Source organism: Zootoca vivipara, chromosome 3 (assembly GCF_963506605.1).
Source record: "Zootoca vivipara chromosome 3, rZooViv1.1, whole genome shotgun sequence".
In the NCBI taxonomy this organism is placed as follows: Eukaryota; Metazoa; Chordata; class Lepidosauria; order Squamata; family Lacertidae; genus Zootoca; species Zootoca vivipara.
Window position 1 is genome coordinate 84,017,342 of NC_083278.1, and position 15,870 is coordinate 84,033,211.

At 42.7% G+C, this 15,870-nt stretch overlaps 1 protein-coding gene across 7 annotated transcripts in view; it reads right to left on the reverse strand.

Annotated features, from left to right (window-relative positions):
* BTBD9 (BTB domain containing 9) overlaps nucleotides 1-13,203 on the reverse strand; it is a 148,355-nt gene extending 135,152 nt beyond the window's left edge. The window contains exons 1-2 of one of the 7 annotated variants that reach the window (XM_035108137.2): nucleotides 13,139-13,203; nucleotides 4,596-4,807 (exon numbers count right to left, since the gene is read on the reverse strand). In XM_035108137.2, the coding sequence (XP_034964028.1) occupies nucleotides 4,596-4,780 (185 nt within the window). In that variant the 5' untranslated portion in view covers nucleotides 4,781-4,807; nucleotides 13,139-13,203. Of the gene's footprint in view, nucleotides 3,368-3,398; nucleotides 4,552-4,595; nucleotides 4,808-11,348; nucleotides 11,611-12,894; nucleotides 13,016-13,066 lie in introns of those variants that run through there. The other 6 variants (XM_035108138.2, XM_035108139.2, XM_060272950.1 and 3 more) reach the window with 6 other exon arrangements.
* Between the last annotated feature and the right edge of the window lie 2,667 nt (nucleotides 13,204-15,870).

The window sequence follows — 15,870 nt, forward strand, 5'->3', positions numbered from 1 at the left end:
TCAGGCTCCGCAAGGCTACACGCTGTTCGCTCGAGTGATTTCCTGTAGATAAAAAACAAAGGAGGGGGGGGGAGAGAGAGATTGTCCTTGTAGCTGCCGCTGCTGTTTTAGAACTTCTTGCTGGTTAGTCCACCACCAAACTCTCCGAGGTAGTGCGTCCCACGTATTGGACATTGAGGTGTGTCTGGCACACAGAAGTCATCTCTGGGATGTAGCAGCAGTTAGTTGAGAAGTCATCTCTGGGATATAGCAGCAGTGCCTTACAGCAGTCTTTGCCGAATTTCACAAGGCTTGCAACAGGATTCCACGTCTGGTCCATCTTTCAGGATCTCCCCGTGGTTTCTCTTTCCTTCCACAGAACTTCATGCATGTGCAGGGTTAAGGAGGGGTCCTTTAAATCCGTATTTGCCTCCCATCCAGCTGCCGACGGCTGAGTTCTGCTAGGATACTGAAGCCTGTTTTTCAAATTATGCAAAGTCTTGTGGTTTCTAGAAGAAGAAAAACTTACAGCTGCTTTGTAGCAACGGGCTGTTTCCGTGAGATATAAAAATTTTTAAAGTCAAAGCATTTAGAGCAGTAGTGTTTTTGTAAGCTGAAACGTGGACCTCCAAAGCATAACATCTTTTTCTCTCTACTTTCACAGCAACGGTCTTGGTCACACAATGTCACACAATAGAATGTCCGAAATGGCAACACCAGCCAGGCACAGCCACAGTCTCTAAGTGCAGGTTGCAGGAGAAAGCAAGTTGTGCAAATACAAATCATGCAGAATCGCTTGTGTAACCAAATAAGGGGGGTTACGCCACACATCTCTGCCGGAGGTTTGAGAGACTGCTTGAGATTTTTCGCAGCCTGTCTTCCAATGGTAGTGTTAGATTCAAACAGACAATGTCTTTACACACAAATCTCCATTCAGTATAACTTCCTTCTACCTTATCCTGAATTCTTTAGTTGATAAACATTCATTTCATTAAAATATGTAGTTCTACAAATTTTCCAACGTTGCTGTCACAAAAACATATGAAATGGGGTTGCAGGTAGGAGGGTAAAACCCTTTAAACATAGTTTGCTTTTAGAAGGACTCAAGTGTCTCTTTTCCCCCATTCTTGTAAGTTTCCCCAAAATTAAAATCTGCACAGCTCCAACAGGACTTGGGAAAAGATGTTAATTGTTCAAATAAAATCTATTGTCTCTTGCGTTGTGAACTACTTAAGTACATGATTTTTTTCTTTTCTTTTCTTTTGAAGCCAGCTGAAGCATATGAAAACATTTTCTGAGCACCGTTACTGGCATTTTGACAGTATCCTGTGCGGCGGTAGCCTCATTTCTAGTGTGGTGAATAGCATTTTAAAGGTTGCAGAGATGATTTTTCTGAACCAATCCGCTGTCTGTTTGTACAGCCCTTTTAGGCATAAAATCAGTCTGATGCTTCTTTTGGCTTTTTGGTGCTGTTTCAAGGATATTTAAAAACAGAATACTGGGTGCCTATGTTTATAACAAAGTCCAGATGCAGGTAACTCTTAAGTCACCTTGACCATGGCTCCTTGCCATGCCTGCCAAACCGATGAACTCTCTTCTGCTGGGACCCCCTTGTCCCATCTTTCTCTGAACACTCTTCCTTCCTCTTTTACATTGACCGAGACATCTCCGTCCTTTAAGGTCCAGTGGTTCCTTTCCCTAGCAACTGACCTTCACCAGTGACCTTTGAACCCCTTCTGGTTCCTCACTGGTCCTTGAGCCATTATTTGTTGCTGTTTAACCACTGCCTTTCTCTTCATCTTCTTTCTCACAATGCCTTTCTTCTCTTTGGGGGAATACTGGTTTCCACCACCTTTTTTTTCTCTGAACTTGTTGTTGGCAGGACTTGTAAATTAAATTTCTTTTATAGCATTCTGAATTTATCTATCATGAATTCTAGGGAAATCACATTTTTCCCTCCTCTTGACCATACTCCTCCCATTTATGGCCCTGTAAAGTATCCCCTCATTCACAGCACACACTGCAAACTTTGCCACACATACCATGCATTGGACACTTTACCACACTCTACCTCCCAGTTTTTCCTTGTTTCCTAAGTGTCTATTTGTCAGGGGACCTCCTCCCTACTGACTACTAACATACACATTTTCCTCCTCCCTTTGCCTCTTACCCAAAGCGCCTGGTTCCCCAGTTGACCTCTGATTAACTGAGTACTACCAACACGCTGGAGATGTGATCAGGATCTCCCTTCCCCTCATTAAAGGGGGCCAATTCCCTTCAAGGTACCTTTTCCCTTTCTACTTACCCCAGCCGGCTTTTCCTGTTCTTCCCTTCCAACCTCGGTCCTTTTGCCTCTTCGTCCAGGGCACGGAAACTCAAGGGCCACCTCTGATCCTCCGGAGAAAGTCTGCCGGTGTGCACCAGACCAGAGGCGCCGTTAGGAATCTGCGCCCTGTCCAGTGGGGCAAAAGGGGACTGCCTCTGGTTCAGGGAAATGCCCTCATCCGAGTCACGCACGGCACCAGAAATGTAAGGACACCAGAAATGTAATATGGATGATTGGCTTCCCAAATTGACCAGACGAAATCTCAGGCAGTTGTACATATTATAAAACAGATTTATTAAAACATTTATTGCAATAAATGGTGGCAGTGAGAATGAGTTTCTCATTCTGCCCGACCCATGGGCATACACAGAGTGCTTTTATACCTTTTTTGACAGAGTGAAGTGAAGATCAGCCTTTCTGCAGTACTTCATCAACCAATCAAGAGAGAGCACCCCAAGATGCAAAGTCACCCGCCCAACTCTACTAGGTGGCGTTATGTACCTGGTACCTTCATACACGTGTCTATGTGGAATTTTACAGGCACAATTGTGGTTGTGCTCTACTTATAATTTGCGGTGGGCTGCATCCTCTTGCTCTTGTGGTTTATGCTAGAATTTCTTAGAAGTGCTGTGTGTGGTTAGATCTTTGCATTAGATGTGCAAACATGCTGTGCCTGTTTGCTTTCTATCAGAGGCAGAGAGATTTAGAATTGAATATACAAAATGGAGTTCTTCTTGCTCTCCTGCGTGGCCTGACCAGGATTATTCTGGCCCTGGTCATTGCCACCCTATATCAGAAGCAACTGCACCAAAAGAAGTGAACATTTTTTTTCATTCAACACATAGGTATCCAGCAGCTGTGCAACAGTGTGTCCGGTAAAACATCAAATGGAAGATGCAGTATCTATTTAGCATGATGTTCTTGGGAGTCTACAGCATTATGCTATCAGCAGTGCTTTCCTGAACTTTACCCATAGAAATCAGTTGGTCACTCATTTTACTGTATATGATTTTGATAAGAGTAGCAGTATGCTGAAAACTGAACAGGTAAACAGAGTATGCTGTTGTATTCTATTTTACATCATCATACATACCGGTATGATTATGTGGAGGAAGAGAGAAGGTAGAGCTAATTTTCTTCTAAGCTATATATTTTGAGATTACTGTAATCAACCACCAACAGTATTTTTGGGAGGGAGATTCAAACTCCAAATATTTTCAAAAACCAACTGAAAGCAGAGAGAGTCTATCAGACATCTTAACTACTGCCAATCAGTAAGCAAGTGTCTGATATGCGCCAAGAATGCTGAACTTGTTTGGCCAAGTCCATGCAGAAAAGGCAGTTATTCAGGTAACATTCTGCCATTCCACTAACAATCAATAGAAAACATCAGTTGAAATCAACCTTAAGAACTATATCTGCTCAAATACACACACAGAAAAAAATATTGGGTGCTACCCAGCTGTGGCTGCCCATGAGCAGAACAGACTTCTACTCACACAGTGGTATTGGGGAACACTCCAGCGTGGATTTGGTGAGTGTATGACATCTGCAATATGGAGGGGGAGGAGAGGAAGCAGAAGTCTGCTCGTGGAACACTGGATTTCATCCAATGTAAATTTCCTTTTAAGATAACCTTACTATGTTGTGCATCAGATTTTAGATCTTTCTAAAAATAGATAATGAATAGAAATTTGTCTGGAATTTTCTCAAGGACTTAACCAGAAATTATGCTTAAGGCAATCACACCTACCCAAAAGGAGATTAGTTTAAGGTTCAGTAAGAGAATTTCAAATTGCTTGCCTAAATTCCATCTACCACCAGGCAGAACACAAAGCAAATGTTGGGAGGTGGAGTGGGTTGAAAGGAAGACAGAGTTGCTTTTCACAACCGTAGGAGAAAGCATAAAACTCTATTTCAAAAGATAAGCAAGGAATAAATAAAATGTGAAATCTCACATCCAACCACATAATTCTATCTCACGTTGTACATACATTTTACCCCACTTCACAGTAACAATGTTTCCTGGAGGAAAGCATGTATAGTGTGTGAACATCCTGAATTTTAGGTCTTTAACAACCAACATCCATTTTGGATACCTATGCAATGAAGGTCAAGATATAACAGCTTAATATAAGTATTGTCTCACAGTTAAAAACAGTGTACCATAATAGGTGTTCAGAAAGCTCACATGCACTGAGCAGATGAAATCAGTTTACTTCTAGTAGTTTCTATTTTATCTTGCTTAACCAGAAGCTCTAAGTATATCTGATAAGAAGTTATACCTCACCTGAAATATTGGCACCTCGCTGCCAGAATCACTCTGTGTGCAGGAAAACGTTTCTTTTCCACTATAAAGGTAACATCACTGTACTCCTCCCCATTCATCAGAACACCAACATGATCAGACAGAATGTGAACATGGTCTATTTCACCTACTGCTGTGTAAGGACGGAGTGGATGGCTGTTACTCATCTTGCAGGAGGGTGATATATCCTACACCTATAAAAATAAAGCATAAATAATATGAAAGAGGGACTCTCCTCTAAAAGTTATTTTAAAGTTAAGTGATGTACATGGAACCATCCTTTCATCGACTGATTGATACAAACACTGTTTTGCTACAAGAAAGTCCCAGGTTTAATGAAAGCAGATGTCAGAATGTAACACTGCCAATCTAATTGCTCCAAATAAACAAGCCCTTATAAAGCAAATTAGAAGAAAATCATTATGTTGTAGGGTTTCCACACAGTCAGCCAACTCACTAATTATAATGCTCTGTACAAGTTAAAATTGATTCTGTAACCAGGGCAGATCAATTAGGAACCATATAGCAGTGCTCAAATTAAATATTGAAATCTACACAAAGTTTTCATCCATAATTAGCGAGAATATTAGTATTTATGACCTATTCTCATAGGAGCCTGATTAACTCTCCAAAACTGAGATCACAGTGATTTTCAATTATTAATATAGGAAGCCTTTTCAACGAATCATGTTTTATAAGACAGATATACTATTAAGTCCTTGAAAAGCTCTCCCGGGAAAGTATCAATGCCCAGTGTGCTTTCAGACTGAAGAGGCTTTTGTGGAAAGATAAACCTTCTGCTCTTTACTTGCAAAGCCTAAAAGACTTCTCAAGGGGAGACATGGCATTTGCAAAACATATGCTTTAGCTACTTCGCTCAGTTCATGATACCCATACGGTACATAATTTGAAGCTGCTTTTATTTTTAGCACCCACTTTGGGGAGGATAGAGTACCATGCACATTTAAATAAATTATAAAATTTCAGAACATCCAGAATATCTATTTAAATATTTTTCTCTCACACCTTGTATTTCTTCATTACACAAAAAGTGTGTGTGTGTGTGTGTGTGTGTGTGTGTGTGTGTGTGTGTGTGAGAGAGAGAGAGAGAGAGAGAGAGAGAGAGAGAGAGAGAGAGAGAGAGAGAGAGAGAGAGAGTGAAAACAAGAGATTTTAACTTTTTAATATTGCTTTTACTATATTATACATGCAACTAGAGCCACTGCTCATGTGGAAGATGAGGTTTCTGGCTTCCCCTGCACTTGCAAGGGTAGAAATAAAAGGCAAAACAGTAATAGGGGTTTTAAAAATACCAGGTGAAACCATTTTCAGAAAAATAATCTAAGTGATACAAAATATATCAAACATTTTTAGAGTCAACTATTTCAAGAGCTACTGAAAAGCCAGACATACTCTGCTCTGCCCTGTTCTCTAACTTTGCAGCTATGCCAGTACAGTACTTGAAGGTGAACTCTGCCCACTTCCAGACTCACTAGGGCCAAGAGCTCAATACATGGTCGTTCATCTTTTAACCACTTTTCAATCTGACTGTTGTTAAATCTGCCTTGCTATTTCTCAAAACTACAAATGGTTCAGAATGCAACCACAGAATGTTCACTGGGATGAGCCACAGGGAAGCCGGGAAGCCACAGGGAAGCTTTCCTTTGAATTTAATCACACATCTATGTTGCTGGAGGAAAACCTGTGGCTCTTCAAATGTTGCTGGACTAAAACTCCCATTTTTCCTCCCAACACTGGCCAGCGGACTAAGGTTGTTGAGAGTTGAAATCCAACAACAGTTGGAGAACCACAAGTATCCCACCCCTACTTTTATATTTTCCCCAGGAGCCCAACTCTAGATCTCAGGAGAGGGCTACCCAAGACAGGGTACTGGAAGACCTGTTCCCTGCTTTGCAGGCCTTTTCCCACCTGGCCTGAGAGCATGGGGCCTGGACTGATTCCAGCTGCAAAAGTTGAAGCTGCTGAATAGATTCTTGGGGTGAGGGGTTTGGGTTTTTTGCTGTTGTTGTGGTGGGGGGGGGGCTGCTGCTGTTGGTTTTTTGTATCTTTATTTTAGATATTGATGTAATTTATGTGGAAATTGTTCAATTTGGTTGTGTATTTTTTAATGTTTAATTGATAGTTTATGACTATTATTGCTATTACTACTAATAATAATAATACCCCACCCATCCAGCTGGGTTTCCCCAGCCACTCTGGGCGGCTTACATCTCTAAAAACAATTAAAACATCAAGCATGTTGCATGTCTTTCCAACTGTGACAAAAGGACTGTGCAACTCCTCCCTTCTATCCAGGAAGATTGATGCCAAATTAACGCGACACTTTTTCATAAGCCTTGGCTGCTTTTGGTAAGTTTTTCTGCTGTTTATTTCAGGAATTATTAGTTCGCTTTCATTCTGTGTTTGTTTAATGCATTTTTGTTGTTTTAATGTGTATTTGTGAGTCACCTTTCCAAATCTTCTGGTTCAAAAGGCAGAATATAAATTTTTAATAACAAAAAAACAGTGTTGCACAATGAATGAGTAATTTCGTTGTTCCCGCAAGGGGACAATGACAATAAAGATATCTTTAATCTGGATCTGGATTTAAATTCCCACTCAAGGCATGAAGCAGATACCTTGATCCAGTTTATCTCAACCACTCAAACATGCATTCCTCCCCCCTAACTCACAGGTAGTTCTGAGGCTGAGATGAATAGCTCAGTGCAAAATACCTTGAGTTCCTTGGGAGAAGGAAAATATATAAGCGTAATAAATTGAATTTTAAATACACATATATACAGAATAAAATTAAATCGGATTCCTGTTGAGCTGTCCAAAGGTGTTGGTGGAACAGAAGTTGTGTCATGTCAGCCAGTAGGAACAGCAAATCTTACAGGATAAACTACTGAACAACAGGAAAGTGACTTAGAGCACAGCTTTCCAATCTGTGTGTCGCGACACATTAGTTTGTCAGCTGCAATGTGTAGGTGTGCCGTGCAAACACTCCTCACACTCCTCCCAAGGCTGGAAAGGGGTTAGTTTAACCTTCGGTTTGCTAGTAAAATTGAATTACTCTGTCACAAAATGATGCATGTCTAAAAAGTGTGTCACCAACATGAAAAGTTTGGAAAGCTCTGACTTAGTGTAACTGAGGATTTTAAGTGTGTGCATGACTAAGGCAGGGTTGGTGTGGGGGTGCACGTCAGCAGCACTGGGCAGCTGCCCAAGGTCTCAGGAGGGCCCACCAGGGCTTCCTGTTTCCGGTGGTGAGAAATGGCTGACTCCCACACAATCGGACCTCAGCCGTGCTGGTAATTCAGGGTTGATATGTGGGTAATTAGCCCTGGCAGACTCCCCAGGGTGGGGGAGGACTGTCGCGTAGACCCGCAGACCGTCCGAGATTGGCAGCTGGCACCAAGGTGCAAGCGGCAGGACGCTGGGTCCCAGAGCACGGCATGTCTGGCACTCTCCGAAGTCACTCTCACAAGCCGGAAATATCTGTTTGATAAAATCATTAGATTTGGACAATAAACAGACATACAGTAGTCTGGACTGAAGAAGACTGAGAAAAAATCTGCAGAATTGCATAGTCCCTGGTGTTTAAGCTCGGACTTCAAAGAGAATCTCATCATGGTGTTTGGATTTACGGAGGTGATTGGTACGTTCCTTTTTCTACTTTTCTATACCTACAATTGTTTTTTTATGCCAAGCCTCATTAAGAAACCTATTAAACAAACAAACAAAAAACCGGAGTACAGATGGACTTCTATTTATAATTAAGTATTCAACTGCACAGCTTTACTTAGACTTGATAAAGATAAAAGAAGAAACAAGATGGCACTCGTTAGTATGACGCAGAACGGAAAAATGAGAAATACTCCCTTTTTCGAGGGAAGTGGGAAATACTTGCTAGCTGACTTTATAATGACTTGAGATAACAATTTGGGACAACATACAGTGCATCTGTTTGCAGAATTTCTTCATTATGAGTGAGAGAGAAGGCTAAGTGGATGACTAGCAGCCCCCCTTCTAAGGCCCGGGGGAGGGGATTGTGTGGTCTCCGGGAAAGCTGATTGATCGCCAAATGACTTATATCTGTGGAATACAGTTCATTTGCATTGCAATATTGCAAACAGTATGCTTAACAATTTAAAACTGGGAAATTACCATGAACAGTTACAATTAACAACTTGGGAGTTACTGCGTCATTAAGCTTCAAACAACAGGCCTGGACAACAGCCCAGATTGGAAGATTGGAATGAAGTCAGGAAAAGCTGTGCTGGTAATTAAGACAGTTGAAAAAATATATATACACAAATAAAGCTGTACCCGATGGATGAAAGGATATATGATTTTTGACATGAATGAGAATCGCATAGCCAGGGACGGGGATCTTTAAAGTGTCAAGATCGGAATGTGGAAAATATGAGAACAAGAAGAAGGCAGAAATGGAAATATTGGAGATATACTTCAGAGGTCCAGACTTTGGGAAGCCCGAAAAAATTAATAATTAATAATCTGGATTGTAATTTGACTGTTTTTTATTTTATTTTATTATTTTAATTGGATTATGATTTGATGGATTTGTTAATTGGATTTTTTTATTGGAAAACTAATAAAAATGATTTTTTTTTATTTTTTTAAAAAAGGAGGGGCCACCAACACTACCTGATGCACTACTCAAGGATAGTGTAGCTGTCTGAGCAGAAGGGAGTTCCAGAGCTACACAACTTGAGTTGGGAAAGCAATAGGGATTATTGTAGCTTCAGACCATAAGCATTGCCATGTGTCCTGGTCTGAAAAGAACCTGATGAGTACCAGAGACCAAAACAAAACTAAGTATTATAATTATAAGTGCAAAAAGTATTTTTTGCAGTGACTTAATCTCAATACTATAAAAAGGAGTGGCGCTTTTGGAAGACTTCTGTCCCCTTTCATTTTTGTTTCCTTGACTCATTTTAGTTGCCAAGCCCTGTTTGTCTGCTTCAGTCTATCAAGTTACTGCAAAATGGAGAGTTCGTGCAGCATAGTGGCTAAAATAACTGAAGAGGTTCTTAGTTCAAATCTAGCTCCACCCTAACCTCACTTGTTGGTTTTAAGCCTGTATCTGCCACCTGGAAAGAATCATGTTGATCTACCTTACTAAAGATATTAGGCCAAAAACACACTATGCAGGCAGTACAAAATGCAATTGTTAAGTTAAACCATAGGTACTTAACCTGGATTTATTATGTTGTTCGGCATTGTGAAAAAAAGGTCTATACAGGATTGCTTTGAGGATAAAATGAGCAGAGAAAGAACCAATGAATACTGCTTTGAGTGTACAGTGGTACCTCGGGTTAAGAACTTAATTCGTTCTGGAGGTCCGTTCTTAACTTGAAACTGTTCTTAACCTGAGACACCACTTTAGCTAATGGAGCCTCTCGCTGCCGCCGCCCACCTCTACATGATTTCTGTTCTCATCCTGAAGCAAGGTTCTTAACCCGAGGTACTATTTGTTGGTTAGCGGAGTTTGTAACCTGAAGTGTCTGTAACCTGAAGTGTCTGTAACCCGAGGTACCACTGCATAGCTATTTTTAAATGTCCATTTAGAGATCAGGAATATAAATGGGTCAGAAAATTTTGATTTATTTAATTTAAATATTTATAAACCACACTTTCATATCTTCTTTCTTTCTTTGGCGATCACTTGTAGCCGAGTAAGATTGTCTGCCATATCACAAGGCAATATACAGACTAAAAGCACAATACGTAAAGAAAAGCAAGAAAAACATCAAATTGATTATAGTTTATATAGGGGGAGGGAGTGTTTGGTTTGTTTCCTCATGCAAGTCATTAAGCTGGCACAAGTTGTAAACCTAAATAAAAAAGTGCATGCAACGATAATTCCGTTATGGCAAAAAGTGCATATGCACTGTGTACATATATACATATGAAAAACTGTCAAGACAGCTTGGTTTGAAATGCAACAAAAGGAAGACAAGCAATTAAGAGATTCAAAATGGTAATTATGTAAATAACTCCATTCAGAAACCATTATAATAATCAAATTATTACAAATCAGTCTTATATGTGGAAAACGAGAAACCCGTACAAATAACTGAAACAGACGCAAAGTAGATGCCACTAAATATACAACAGGAATACATGAAAGTTGGGTTCTAATGAAAATTACACAGGTGCTCTACAACTGGTAACTTTGGGTCTAATCGTAAAATATCTGAAATTGTGGCTTTCAGAATTAAAATCTCTGCACAACTTGGAAAGTGGAACACCACATTGTAAGTATCTACGATTTCCAAGATAAAAACACTGACAGGTGGAGGTAATGACAACAACAAAATTACAAATTCACTACTCTGATGAAGTTTCAAGACATCCAGACTGAAGCAATTTGTGCACAATTTGTAGTATAGTTACTTACAATGGTCGTGTTGACATACCAAACCATAGTTAAGTATTGTGTAGATGAGCTGGAACAAATTCAAGCATGTACTGCCTTCTTGCCCTCCTAATTTAGTTTCACTTTTACAGCTTGATTTGTCACTGCACTTCTAAACAGCTATAGAAAAAGCAGAAAAGCCCTGCTCCCTACTGAAGTTGGCAACAGAAGCAAGAAGGAATCTGTGCATGCAACATATTAACCACCCTCCATCCAATGGGTTCCAATAAGCACAATTCAAAATGTTGGTGCTGACCTTTAAAGCCCTAAACGTCCTCAGCCCCATGTACCTGAAGGAGTGTCTCCACCTCTGTCATTCAGCCAGGACACTGAAATCCAGCACCAAGTGCCTCCTGGCAGTTCCCTCACTGTGAGAAGCGAAGTTACAGGCGACGAGGCAGAGGGCCTTCTCGGTAGTGGTGCCCACCCTGTGGAACGCCCTCCCATCAGATGTCAATGAGAAAAGTAGCTCTACAACCTTTGGAAAGGTTCCATATATAGGGAAGTTTTTTAATGTTTAATGTTTTTATGTTTTTATATATGGCTGAGGAAATCCAGTCGGGTGGGGTAAAAATAATAAAATAATAATAATAATAATATTAATAATATTAATACCCAATATAACAAGACACCACAGTATCTTCATACAAGCTATAGACCTGGGGAGCCAACGGTCCACATCATCTCTCAGCTATGAGCATCACCTAGATACCCTGGATCAGTCTCTCGCCTATCACACAGCGATGTTACAATGATAAAACAGAGAGGAGTAGGAACCCTATATGCAGTCTTGAGCTCCTTGGAGGAAAGGTGGGATATAAAGATAGCAAATAAAAATAAGTAATATAAAACCAAAAGTTCAGCTGATTAAAAACGGCTTAACCTTGTGCCAAAAAGATTGTAGCTAAGGTGCCAGTCAAACCTCCCTGAAGAGAGCATTCCAAAGTCCAGGTGCCACCACAGAAAAGCCTCTCCAGCAACTAGCACAGATACAATTCCCAACCCAAGAACAACACTATTCTTGCAGTGTTTTTCTTTTACAGTGGTACCTTGGTTTACAACTATAATCCATTCCAGAGGTCCGGTTGTAAACCAAAACAGGTTGTAACCAAAGGTGCGCTTTTGCCAATGAAGCATACAAAAAAAGGGGTTGTAATCCAAAACAAAATGGGCTGTAATGCAAAAAAAAAAGGGGACATGCACTTCCGGGTTTGATGTGGTTGTAATCCAAAATGAATTGTAATCCAAAACGGTTGCAAACCAAAGTACCACTGTACTATTTTTTGTTGAGAGTCGCCCAGAGTGGCTGGGGCAACCCAGTCAGATGAGTGGCACATATTATAATCATTATCATTACTTAGCATGAACTGCAAGGAAAAGGGTCAAGGCTGCAATCCTACCCACAGCTATGCAGAAGCAAGCCCTTCCTTGTCAAACCCTGGGAGCCTACTGCTATTTTTTTTTCTCAACACCCTAAGAAAGCAGCTACAGGCTGCTAGTATAGCTTGAACTGTGCCTAATTCCTGTTAAAAATAAAAAGTAAAGGTTTGGGCATAAAAGACAGGAGTCCAGAGCATCTTCAGATAAGAGGCCTGCCTGTCCCTGTGAAAACCCTCAAAAGCATACTTTCTCACCCACCACGCCTTGAAGGGTCCAGGAAGACCTGCACCGTACCCTGGGGGCGGGGAGGGCTGCAAAGTCAGGGCCAGCCCCGCCACCCCATGCAACGCCAGGTGCACCCACACGCCCACCCGCACCGCCCATCTTGTCGCGAGGCCACCGTGGGCCGTTAGCGAAAGGCAGGCGGCGCCTCCGACGCCCAACATCCCGCCTTACGTTTCTCTGCCTCTTTTCCCAACGACCCCGATAGAGAGAAACGCACCAAGACCCAGGGAAAGGGCAGGCTCCCACCTCGCCCCACTTCCCCAAGCACCGGACCGGCGGAGGGGCGGGGGGGGCGGGGAAGGAAACCGGGCCCTGCCCCTCAAGCGTCCCCCAACCCACCCACCTGCAGGCCCGAGCGAGACGTCGCAGGCGCAGGCAGCCCAGTCGAGCCCCCTCATCCCTCCGCCACACTTACCGGGCTGGAGAGCTCGAGCGCGGCCCCCTCCCCCCTCCTACACCGGCTGTCGCGTCCGCGCGTCGGCCGGCGCGCTGACGTCACCTAGCAACGACGCTCCAGCCGGCCCTGCGCGCTGACGTCCGTAGCAGAGCGCAGGAGTGCGTCCGCGAGATACTAAAATGTGTAGAGGGGTTGCGCGGGGATCCTTCATACGTGGTTGGGCCAAAGACACATACTTACATGGAGGTTCAGTTCTGAAAAAAAAGTGTATAAATGGTTTCCAAACACGCCGTCTGTTTGCATTTATTTGCTTATAGCTATGAGTTTTCCTGGGATACTTTTTAGAAATAAAATAAAATAAGGATTTTGTCAGAATGGAAGAGGCCCAAGAGCCTCTGCTCTACGGGGAGCTGGCTTCAGGCCCCGGAACAACTCTGCATTGCAAAGATGTCTGCAAACATGGCATGAAGGCTGCAAGCATCAACCTGGCCTTGTGGGAATTCCTTGCAGATGATCGCAGTGCATGGAGACTGACAGTCAGGTCCTGTATCCACAGCAGTGACCAGAGCAGGAGGCACTACCAAGGAAGAGCGCAGAAAGGACAAACACCATGGTGCATTTGCAGCAGCAGAACCAGACGCCTTCATCTCTCTTGCATTGGCCATGGCCCACTCTATAACTCTCTTAACAGTTAGCTGTCATACATGAAAGCACACACTTTCATTGTCTCCTGAGACAGACACCTGCCAACCCTTCATTAAAACACACCCACACAACACTGTCAGAAAGTGAATGTAGAAGCCAAAGCAGCTATGGACTTCTGCCATTCTGACAAAATTCTTATTAAATAGCCACAGGAAGACTTCTAGTTAAATCTTTATGGCCAAGAAAAGAGGCCCAGATGCCAAATATTCACTTGGGAGATTTAACAAAACAAGTGGGTTTTCTTATTGAATGGCGGAAGAGGAGGAGGAGGAGGAGGAGTTTGGATTTGATATCCCGCTTTATCACTACCCGAAGGAGTCTCAAAGCGGCTAACAATCTCCTTTCCCTTCCTCCCCCACAACAAACACTCTGTGAGGTGAGTGGGGCTGAGAGACTTCAAAGAAGTGTGACTAGCCCAAGGTCACCCAGCAGCTGCATGTGGAGGAGCGGAGACGCGAACCCGGTTCCCCAGATTACGAGTCTACTGCTCTTAACCACTACACCACACTGGAAGAGCCTGCTTCCAGAAATGTGTAACACAACAGATATGGAAAGGCCCCACTGTAGCCTAGGACCAAAGCCTAAAGGCACCCCGCCCGCTGAGAGATGTTATCATAGCTTTTGCTGACTATTCCATGAGGATCTAATGAGAGCAACAAGGTCAAATATGAGGAAAAACAAGTTATGTTTTTACAAGTTCTGAGCACTGAAAAACCTTAAAAACATTCAAACCAGCAGTTGAATTACAGAAGCTGGTATAAAACACAAGCAGGGCATTCTTTTTTTCTAATCCTTGAAACTGATGGCATGCAAACCAGAACTACCTCCCAAAAGGGCATGAGCATAACACACATATTTACTTTATTGAACCTGTCTATCCTGGGGAGAGGTGGAGGAAATCAAGGCAGGAGATACCTACTAGTGACACTGGCCTGTGGGAAGACAGTCCCAGTCGCATTACCAAGAAGACGTTTGGGCACAAGCCTAGGCACTAACTCTAAGGGGCCAAGACCCTTTTCGTCCCCCAATATTTGGGCTGAGGCTTCTCAGAACTGACCATTCTGAGACACCCCAGCCTCCACTGACACTGCCGCTGCTGCGTGAAAGCAATTGTAAGGCTCCCGATTGCCCACCTACCTCCTCCTCTTCTGGGGCGCCCTCCCTCCTCTCCTTCCTTCTGGCAGCCTTGGGATGGACCCATGAGCCCCTGCCACTGTGGGGACTTAACCACTAGGCTATCACTGCTGGCGTCTAGGCAAGCAGATGGGAGGGCAGTGTGCAGGCTGGGCCTGCTCTCATCCCCGGTCTCAGCCTCTTAAGTCCCAGCCCCAGCTCCTTTGCCCAGCTGCTGGAGCCTCAAAAGTGCCCAGTGAGGGCATGTAAGCTTCCCACATCAGCCTATTCATGTTTAAATGCAGAAAGGCACATACAATCATGGGCCCATTTGAGTATAAAATTAAGATTGTTTTCACGGTGGCCCACATCTTATAAAAATCAGGCCAGAGAGAGAAATGAAATTTCAATTGATGCTAGATGGTGTGTGTTCAGTGATCTCTCCCTTCTGGGTAAGATGGTCCTCAATGTTGGCAGTAGGGGAAATGAAGGTACCCTCGTTTGTTACACAGAGACCCTCATTCAGAACATCTAGCCCAGTACAAACTCTGCCCCCTCTGGTTCACAGTTCAGTTTGTACTTGAGTTTCGTTTTCAATCTCTGCAATACCCTTCTTTCACTAACACCACAGAATACTGCAGACCTAACCCACCTGACCTGGAAAGAAGCCAAATAAATATTAAAAACACTTAGCCCGGGCTAAATTAATTTCAGACCCCTTCATAAATGGCATGTCCTACCTTTCCTGCGTCACCAACTGCAGTACATTTTACTGCTAAACTTGAAAGTGAATGTATCCACCACAAGTCATAAAGTACTGGACATGTGAAAGCTTTCCAGCAGCAGGAACTTCTCCAAGTTCAAATATAGCACTAAGCACCAGTGTAGAAGCTCAGTGCAAGTACACACTCAAATATGCAAACACTTTCCTT